The 10,610-nt window shown below is 31.2% G+C and overlaps 1 protein-coding gene across 2 annotated transcripts; it reads left to right on the top strand.

Annotated features, from left to right (window-relative positions):
• The first annotated feature begins 2,542 nt into the window (after window positions 1-2,542).
• LOC103503564 (ABC transporter B family member 2-like) lies at window positions 2,543-10,394 on the top strand. Of its 2 annotated transcripts, XM_008467777.3 has the most exons (12): window positions 2,543-3,141; window positions 4,015-4,069; window positions 4,159-4,334; window positions 5,697-5,897; window positions 6,106-6,365; window positions 6,674-7,214; window positions 7,431-7,807; window positions 7,909-8,324; window positions 8,410-8,651; window positions 8,744-8,991; window positions 9,111-9,523; window positions 9,614-10,394. In XM_008467777.3, the coding sequence occupies exons 1-12, from the start codon at window positions 2,758-2,760 to the stop codon at window positions 10,159-10,161; spliced, it is 3,861 nt and encodes a 1,286-aa protein (XP_008465999.2). In that variant the 5' UTR covers window positions 2,543-2,757; the 3' UTR covers window positions 10,162-10,394. The 2 variants fall into 2 exon arrangements, with proteins under 2 accessions (XP_008465999.2, XP_050939456.1); XM_051083499.1 differs by lacking the exons at window positions 2,543-3,141; window positions 4,015-4,069 and adding an exon at window positions 4,926-4,979 and having other exon boundaries at window positions 4,185-4,334.
• Window positions 10,395-10,610: the final 216 nt, after the last annotated feature.

Below are 10,610 nucleotides of genomic sequence, written 5' to 3'. Positions count from 1 at the left end.
CTTTTCAAAATGTTTGACCAATGCAAAAGTCATATATGATAAGAAAAAAAGTCAAAAGAATAAATTTTGAATTAAAAAACGTAAAGGTTAAATTGAACAAAAAAAAAAATATTTCTTAAAAAAATCAAATCAAACTCAAAATTTGATACTAAAATTTAAAAATTAAAGATAAAATATTTTTGAATTGTTATTATAATAAAATAATGAATACTACCGTTCAAAATAAATTATTATATGTATATTATGATATAAATAGATATATTTTTTTATATATTTATAATATTTTTTTAAAAAAATTGTGTTATTTAAAATAATTATTTTTTTGGTGATATTTTTAAAAATGAAAAGAAAAGGATCGAAAAAGAGAAAGGAAAAGAAATTAGATTAAATATTAAACGGTGGAAAAAGTGTTATATTGAAAAAGAAAAGAAATAAAAGGTGGGTGCAATAAATAAGCAAAATTTATAGGTGACAATCTATGCTCTATTAAAAGCCAATCCAACTACCTTTAAATTAATTCTTCCTCAACTCTCAACTGTTTCCTTTTTCATATTTATTTTTGTAGTCTTCATCTACTTCTCCTACACAATCTTTTTCTATATAAATTTTAGACTAAAACATTTTTAAGCTTTTCCAACCTCATATCATGGAATTTCTAACACGGTATTAGTATAGAAAACTTTACGTATTACTTCTATTTATCGTATGTCACTATACGAGCTATATACGTAGATTTACATGATAAAATGACGTATTAAATAATCAACGGAGATAATACATAAAATTTTTCTTTTTTTATTATCCATAGGTGTGCATGCATGCATGTGAAAGATGTTAATTATTTTCGATTCATAATTTTTGGATCTAATATCAAAAAAATGTTTATGATACCTATTTTAAATTGATTGATGTGTTCTATTTTTCATTGCAAGCAATTTATTATTATTATTATTATTATTATTATTATTATTATTATTATTATTATTATTATTATTATTATATATATCATCTTGTATTGATTTTCTTTTGGGTAAGATTCCATTGATTGTATTCGTTATTATAACTTAAAAAACATTAAATTTTTACTCAATCAATCTGGAGTATATTTTAATTCAATGTTACATACAATTGAACTATATGGACATAATTTCAACATATAAATTTAATTAAATTAGTAGTGAGAATAGAAAGAAAAAAAAATGGATCACTTTAATGTACATGATTATGACATAGATATTTTGGAAACATTTTCATAAACTTTGAAAGCATAGTTTCATCATATATTATAAAAGAAAAGAAAAATATAAAGAACACAATTGGATGGAAATAATTAACATGAAAACTATCATAACCCACAAGTCTTTTCATGTGTTTAATAAGTACATTTTTAATATAGAAACATATTAATAAAACACTATTATGAATTATATATATATTATATGAAGAGTATTAAAGTAATTAAAATACAAATTGCATATAAAATTGAGCCATTGACTCAAGTAGAAGATAAGAAAGTCAAGTGAGATAAAGGCATTAAAATATATATATTTTGTATTTAAAATAATGTTATGTAAATAAATACATATAGCAAATTATTATTGTCTCTCTCCATGCTTCTTTAATCAACTTTCACTTTCTGTTTCATAATTTTCCCTTTTTGTTTTCATCAATTATGATTTTGGATGTTATCTATATTATCATATCACTATATATCACAACTATACACAATTCTTTAATGGGTAGTTTAAAAAATATATTAATTATTACATAGATATATACTTTCATAAAGTTAATTGTTGTTAAAACAATAATTGTATAAAAATATATTAATATTTTGCAACTAATCGTAAATATTTAAGCTCTATTTGATCACTACTTTGGTTGTTACTTTTTGGAAGTTCTAAACCTATAATAAATTTCTCTTGATTTGTTGTCATCTATTTTCTACTGATATTTTCAAAAATTAGATTTCAAATTTTTGTTTTTGTTTATTAATTGATTAAATATGCTAACTTTTAAAAATCGAAAAAGAAAAGAAAAATTAGTAATTAATTTCAAATTTATTAACTATAGTATTCAATGGTTTTAAATTGTGGTAATCATGTATGTAATTAGTAATTAATTAGATGTTAATCAATTACAACCGCAATAACTAATTAATAATATGTGTGACAAAAGTCTCTAACTTCTAAATTTTGGTAACTCAACCATTCATGCATTGTGTAAACTTTTTTAAATGTTAGTTTTACAAAATGTTAGGATAAACGTATGAACAAGTCGCATTAATATCAAATAATAATACGATTAAAAGTCTAAATTGATTCGCGGAAAGAAAGTGGATTAGAAATTTAATTTGAATATTATTAAGGTGTTTACAAATGAAAGGATATTCATTTGACTTAAAAGACAATACACACAGTTGGGTCTTCTGATCTCACAACAGCAACATAACATTTATAACAACTACAACAACAACCTGCCCATCACAAGATATTGATGTGTTCTTCCCTCACACACAATATATTATTAAAAGAAGGGAAAACCCTTTTTCATATATATATATATAAAGAAGAGCATTTAACACACTCATCTAACTCCCCTCTCCCTATCCACCTCCCAACCAGGCTCTTATAATACAAGTAAAAAAAGAAAACTCTTCCTCTTCTTCATCAATTCATATACTGATCTCTCCATTTTTCTCTTCTTCTCTTAGTTTCAAATTTTACAATTTTCAAAAGGGGGAAAAGGGAAAAGAAAATGAGAAACCATGGATCTTCGGTTTCATATCATGAACGTCATGAAGAAGAAAACGAAGAACGTAATATGAAAAAGAGGAAGAATGATGAAGAAGGAGATGATGATGAAGAAGAAGAAGAAGAAGAAGAAGAAGAAGATGTGAAAAAGATGAAGACGAAGAAGAAGAAGAAGAAGAAACAAGAAAAGAATAACAATAAAGTAGCATTTTATAAGTTATTTGCATTTGCTGATTTTTATGATTATATTCTAATGAGTATTGGTTCAATTGGAGCTTGTATCCATGGTGCTTCTGTTCCTGTCTTCTTCATTTTCTTTGGAAAACTCATTAATATTATTGGTATGGCTTATCTCTTCCCTGAGGCTGCTGCTCCCAAAGTTGCTAAGGTAATTATTTTAATTCCTCTCTTCTTCTAATTTTTCTGGGTTTTCGATTTGTTTTTGAAAATTGTACTTGTTTTCTCGTGTTAACTTAACATGGATAAACATTTTTGGGTGACAATCAGTCAAATTGTTATGGAAAATAAATTTTTTTAAAATCATGTTTGATTTGGCAATTTTATGATTTTCTTTGTTTCTTTTGGTAATATTTGAAAATTAAGTCTAAAGTGATATATTTCTTTGTCTTGTTTTCATCTATTTTACTAATATTTTAGGAAACTATGTTGAATTTTGAAAATGGTAGAAAATGAGGTTTTTAAAAACTTTTTATTTTTCCTTTTCATTTTTAGAATTTTATTAAGAATACATATATTATATATTTTTTTTTTATATATATAGAAACTAAAAAATGAAAAACCAAATTAGGATTATTTCTTTTTTCGTTTTAATTTTTGAAAATTGGATTGAATATTACAATATTAAAATAAAGTAGATTAATAAAAAAAATTAATAAATTAAAGGAGTTTTACAAGTTTAATTTTCTTTTAAAAAGAATTAAAATATCCATAACTATTTAAGTCTATCTGTCATCTTAATTTCTTACCATAGTTTCAATGTTTTATAAGTTAAAAAACAAAAGATATAATTTTTAAAAGCTAATTTTCCCCCCCAAAACTTGGCTTATATATAAAGTTTTTAAAAACATGGATAAAAAATAGTTTAAAAATTAGCAAAAAATTTGAAATTAAAAGAAAAACAATCAGAATTCAAAATAATTACCAATATTTATCAATTTGATCCTTAATTATTATTATTTTGAGTTAGATAATTGAAGATCTATGAATATTTTCTAAAAAAATTGCTTTTCGTTTTGTGCAGTACTCTTTGGACTTTTTATATCTCAGTGTGGCAATACTATTTTCATCATGGGCAGGTATATATATGTGTTAATTAATGATGTAAAATTAATTGAGATGAACAACTAATTAATTAATTGATTAAAAAAATGGGAAAAATGTGTAGAGGTGGCTTGTTGGATGCACAGTGGAGAAAGGCAAGCAGCAAAAATGAGAATGGCATATCTAAAATCAATGTTGAATCAAGACATTAGTCTTTTTGACACTGAAGCTTCTACTGGTGAAGTTATTGCTGCTATTACTAGTGACATTGTTGTTGTTCAAGATGCCATTTCTGAAAAAGTATGTCTTTCTTCCATCTTCTCCAAAAACCCTATTTTTCATTTTCATCATATCCCATCTAATATTTCTCTTCTTCGTCTTCTTTTCGTTATATCTTCTTCAATGATCGAGTAGTAAATCTTATGTCCGATGATATATATAATGACCAACACATTTTCAAAGTTTGTCTTAAACCATTTTTTATCAAAAGAGTTTAAATACAAATAAGTAATTATAGTAATTATAACAAAGTAGTTGGGGAACATATTATTTCACATTCTATTAATTTTCATGTTTATATTTTGACAAGCTTAGTTTCTTTCGAGTTATAATTGATGAAATTCTACACCAACCATTACTATTTTGGATTTTTTCCTCCACAAATAATTTTTTTTTTTTTTTTTGTTTTCAAAATAGCTCTTCCTAATTAAATATATATAATTATTGCATGGCAATAATATAAAAATAATTTTGGAGAGGGGATGTACATTTATTTATACAAATTTAATGCAATTACAAATGGATGGAGAGTGTTTTTATATTTGACATAAAAAATAAAGTAAGAGTTTTGAATGAATCTGACATTTCCTTTTTATTATGCTTTGATAAAAGGCTATGGAGTAAATGCAATGGTTGAGAACATTAAATAAGTCACCTCCCTGTTTGGTAAGGCTATTTTGTAGCCCTTTTCCACCTGAGTTTTATTTCATCTTCTTTTTATAATTCAACAATTACAAAATCAAAGGTCGAAGAAAAGAGTATTAGAAAATGAAAGATCGATATTTTGTATCTTAATTTTGTAATATAGTAGTTTTTGTAAAGGTAAGATAATATTGCAAAACTTTAGAAAGAATAACGACGTACGTTAATTTATACCTTTCTAGAAAGGATGACTTTTTATTATTATTTATCAAAAAAGGTTCCATTTTTCTTTTGTCCACTTGCAAATTTAACTTTCTCCTATAAATGAATGGTGGGTTTTAACCCTAATTTTAGTTGTTCATGCATTAAATTTTCTACAATTATTGCTATAATTCACCCATTAATATTGGGCCTTGAGTATTTATTATGTGCTTCCTCCCCAAACCCAACATTCTTTTTCTCACAAAGCTTATTTTAAATTTAAGATGCAAAGAAATAAAGAAACCGCTGATTCTTGAACTTTTAAACTGCATGGTATCATGACATTACAAAGCCAAGACTTTTGTGTACTGTGTTGTGTTATTTGAAGACCATAATGTTATTAGAAAACCATAATTAGTCTGATATCTTATAACTGTAAGCTTTTGTTTGTAATCTCTTTTTCCTGTTCTTCTATCTTGAATTAACGAATTGTAGTTAAGGTACTTGATGAAATGCATGAAAAGTTTTTGGGTTGTGCAGGTAGGGAACTTTTTGCATTACATAAGTCGGTTTATATCAGGATTTATCATTGGATTTGTGAGAGTATGGCAAATCAGTCTTGTCACATTATCTATTGTCCCTTTGATTGCACTTGCTGGTGGTCTCTATGCTTTTGTCACCATTGGTCTTATTGCCAAAGTAAGAAAATCCTATGTCAAGGCTGGTGAGATCGCTGAAGAGGTTAGCATTTTCTTTGATCTACTCATGTAGATGTTATTTCGGTTAGATATACCTTAACTCATTTGTTTAAACTTTTAAATCAGCAAAAGTTGTTGAAATGTCTTTTACGTAGTGGATTCTCTTGTTAATATTTGCCGATTGTGATGGGAGTAGTGGTTTTACTTGTCTTTTTTTTTCTTTCTTTCTCTTCTGTTCTTTTACCTTTCAGATTCTAGGAAATGTTAGAACAGTTCAAGCATTTGCTGGGGAAGAGAGGGCCGTAAATTTGTACAAAGGAGCTCTGAAGAATACCTACAAATATGGTAGAAAAGCAGGGCTGGCTAAGGGACTGGGCCTGGGATCAATGCATTGTGTCCTTTTCTTGTCATGGGCTCTGTTGGTTTGGTTTACCAGCATTGTTGTTCACAAGGGCATTGCCAACGGTGGAGACTCCTTCACCACAATGCTTAATGTTGTCATTTCTGGCTTGTAAGTCCTTCAGCTTATCTCAATATCAGATTTCTGTTAATTACATTCCATTGCCAATTTTATTCTACACAATTTATGCAAAGTCTAGAACTGCCCACTTTTGATTTGTAACTGTGATAAAATTAGGCAAATATGTATAAAATAAAGTACAATACTTGAAGCTTTTCTCCACAATTTGATCTTCGTTTAGCTGATGTTGTTCATCAGCTACTAAATAAGGATTGTTAATGGTTGCCCTTGTTCAGGTCATTTAATTCAAATGCCTCTGTAATTTGAAGATTCGTTATTAATGGTTACATTTGCCTCAGGTCACTTGGGCAGGCTGCTCCAGACATTTCCGCCTTTGTTCGAGCAAAGGCAGCAGCCTATCCTATTTTTCAGATGATAGAGAGGAACACAGTAAGCAAAAGCAGCTCCAAAACTGGCCGGAAGCTGAATAAGCTTGATGGTTATATTCAATTCAAGGATGTTAATTTCAGCTACCCATCTCGTCCGGATGTAATTATATTTAATAAGTTATCTCTTGACATTCCTGCTGGCAAGATTGTAGCTCTTGTAGGAGGAAGTGGATCAGGAAAGAGCACGGTGATATCTTTGATCGAACGATTCTATGAACCCCTTTCTGGAGAGATTCTATTAGATGGTCATAACATCAAGGAGCTGGACCTTAAGTGGTTTAGGCAACAAATTGGTTTGGTCAATCAAGAACCTGCCCTCTTCGCTACAAGCATTAGGGAGAACATTCTATATGGAAAAGATGATGCTACCCTCGAGGACATCACACGTGCTGCAAAACTTTCTGAGGCTTTATCGTTTATAAACAATCTCCCTGAAAGATTTGAAACTCAGGTATGAATACGATTGTCTAACTCTGAGAAATAACCATGAGAATTTGAATTGACAAAGGTCAAAATCTTCAAAAAGAGACATTGCTTCCGTAAAAAATGACTTGGCAAGTGTTAAACTAAAAAAAAGTCTCTTCTAATAATTACTTAAACTGTTGCTATTAGTTCATCTGATGGGAAATATTCTTGTCAAATGGTGATATTAAATGTTTTGTTCTAGGTTGGTGAGAGAGGGGTCCAATTATCAGGGGGACAAAAACAAAGGATTGCAATATCCCGTGCAATCGTTAAAAATCCATCAGTCTTGTTGTTGGATGAGGCAACAAGTGCACTAGATGCAGAATCTGAAAAGAGTGTTCAAGAGGCACTCGATCGTGTCATGGTTGGTCGAACGACTGTAGTGGTGGCTCATCGTCTATCTACCATAAGAAATGCAGATGTGATTGCAGTCGTTCAAGAGGGGAAGATAGTTGAAACCGGAAGCCATGATGAGCTCATTTCAAGGCCAGACAGTGTCTATGCATCACTTGTCCAATTCCAAGAAACAGCATCTCTGCCACGACATCCCTCGTTTGGACAGTTGGGTCGACCACCTAGGTATTTCAATCTCATTTTAGCATACATAAATCAAATTTTAGACACTTTAAAAAATCCATCTACTTCTTGCTTAACTGTTTTCAAATTTGGCCAACTTGTAGTATAAAGTACTCTCGAGAATTATCTCGCACTACAACGAGCTTTGGTGCAAGTTTTCGCTCTGAGAAAGAATCTCTTGGACGGATTGGAGTTGATGGAATGGAAATGGAGAAACCAAGGCATGTTTCAGCAAAAAGACTCTACTCCATGGTTGGACCGGATTGGATGTATGGCATTGTCGGCGTCATTGGAGCATTTGTTACGGGATCCCAGATGCCCCTGTTTGCTCTTGGGGTCTCTCAGGCTCTTGTTGCTTTTTACATGGACTGGGATACAACTCAACATGAAATCAAGAAAATTTCTTTGCTTTTCTGTGGCGGTGCAGTTTTAACTGTCATTTTTCATGCAGTTGAGCATCTTTGTTTTGGAATTATGGGAGAGCGACTTACTCTTCGAGTTCGAGAAATGATGTTCCATGGTATATTGCAATCTAAAAACCTACGTGCCTTTTATTCTTTTTTCAATTCATTCATTTTCTCTAAGCAATTTTTGTTTGATTGCAGCTATTTTGAGGAACGAGATAGGATGGTTTGATGATATGAACAACACAAGTGCTATGCTTTCATCGCGTTTAGAAACTGATGCAACTTTATTACGAACTATCGTTGTCGACCGCTCTACAATTCTTCTGCAGAATCTTGCTTTGGTCGTTGCATCATTCATCATTGCTTTTATATTGAATTGGCGAATCACTCTAGTTGTCCTGGCCACTTATCCATTGATCATCAGTGGTCACATTAGCGAGGTTTTTTGTCAAGACTTCTCGAAATTACTAATTTCTTTACCCCGAATTTCAAATATTTCCTCATGAATCTGCTTTTTCCCATTGTCTTTTAGAAACTTTTTATGCAAGGCTATGGTGGAAATTTGAGCAAAGCATACCTGAAAGCCAATACACTGGCCGGTGAGGCAGTTGGCAACATTAGAACTGTTGCTGCATTTTGTTCTGAGGAGAAGGTCCTTGATCTATATGCTAAGGAGCTCGTTGAGCCCTCAAGACGTTCGCTTAAACGTGGACAGATTGCTGGAATATTCTATGGTGTCTCTCAGTTCTTCATCTTTTCATCTTACGGTCTAGCCTTATGGTACGTAACTCAAGAACCTATTTTGAACTACTTGTCACAAATATTAGAATAGTATGTTGAATCAATCCGAATTAGTTTTACAAATACTTTGACTATCTTATGCATGTGCTGTTATGCAGGTACGGTTCGGTCTTGATGGGACAGGGGCTTGCTAGCTTCAAGTCAGTTATGAAATCATTCATGGTTTTGATAGTAACTGCCTTAGCAATGGGTGAAACTTTGGCACTGGCTCCTGACCTTTTAAAGGGAAACCAAATGGTGGCATCAGTGTTTGAGGTGATGGATCGACAGACAGAGGTACCAGGCGATGTGGGTGAAGAGCTAAATGTGGTGGAGGGTACCATTGAGCTGAGGAATGTTGAGTTCGTCTATCCATCAAGACCAGATGTTATGATCTTCAAAGATTTCAATCTTAAAGTGAGAGCAGGCAAGAGTATAGCCTTAGTTGGCCAAAGCGGATCAGGAAAAAGCTCGGTTCTAGCTCTTATACTGCGATTTTACGATCCAATTGCTGGGAAGGTGATGATTGATGGTAAGTCTACTCGATGATCTACTCTCTTTTGATAGTCTTCAGTCTCAGCAAGTTTTGTTTTGAACAACAGAACTTCTCTTTATCTTGCAGGAAAAGATATTAAAAAACTGAAGCTCAAATCTCTCAGAAAGCACATTGGCCTCGTCCAACAAGAACCAGCTCTTTTCGCCACGACAATTTACGAGAACATTTTTTACGGGAAAGAAGGAGCATCAGAAGCCGAAGTATTCGAAGCAGCGAAACTCGCCAATGCTCATAACTTCATCAGTGCTCTTCCTGAAGGCTACTCAACAAAAGTTGGTGAAAGAGGGATACAACTCTCTGGTGGGCAACGACAAAGGATCGCCATTGCAAGAGCAGTCCTGAAGAACCCTGAAATACTATTACTCGACGAAGCAACAAGTGCTCTGGATGTCGAATCGGAACGTGTGGTTCAACAAGCCTTAGACAGATTGATGATGAACAGAACAACTGTGGTGGTTGCACATAGGCTTTCCACCATTAAAAACTGTGATCAAATCTCAGTGATTCAAGATGGTAAAATAGTAGAACAAGGGACACATTCAAGCCTATCTGAGAACAAAAATGGAGCTTATTACAAGTTAATCAACATCCAACAACAGCAACAAAGACAGTAGTGATATCATCATCATCATCATCATCATATATATATATATGTTACATAGAACACAACCAACAACTGTTGTTAAAACATTTTCTATTGGGTGATTAATATTTCAGTTTTATTTTACACCCTCATATTTTATTTATTTATTGAACATTTATGTGTCCACTTTATGTACATTGAAGTGCTTTTGTTTATCTCTCATAATAAAAGGATAATACATAATAGAGAATTGGCTTCCAAACACACCATACATATTATTCTTTTCCCTTTCTATTACTCCATATTAGGGAAATGCACACTTAAAAAACTTAATTTAATAGCCTTTAGACATGCATTCGTAATTTTTCAAACTTTGAACTTTCGACCAGAAGAAATATGATTAATGTCATCCGAACTAAGCTTATGTTCGTAAACACGTTTGATCAAACTTATCCTATTTTTAGAAGAGTTGGGATATTG

This window comes from Cucumis melo, chromosome 4, assembly GCF_025177605.1.
Source record: "Cucumis melo cultivar AY chromosome 4, USDA_Cmelo_AY_1.0, whole genome shotgun sequence".
Classification (NCBI taxonomy): domain Eukaryota; kingdom Viridiplantae; phylum Streptophyta; class Magnoliopsida; order Cucurbitales; family Cucurbitaceae; genus Cucumis; species Cucumis melo.
The sequence above is the reverse complement of the archived record's forward strand: the minus strand, read 5'-3'. Positions and strand labels throughout refer to the sequence as shown.

Coding starts and splice junctions, on each gene's coding strand:
- LOC103503564 (XM_008467777.3), top strand. CDS start 2,758: ATGAGAAACCATGGATCTTCGGTTTCATATCATGAACGTCATGAAGAA. Junction 6,366..6,673: donor AATGTTGTCATTTCTGGCTT/GTAAGTCCTTCA, acceptor CATTTGCCTCAG/GTCACTTGGGCAGGCTGCTC. Junction 9,524..9,613: donor TGGGAAGGTGATGATTGATG/GTAAGTCTACTC, acceptor TTTATCTTGCAG/GAAAAGATATTAAAAAACTG.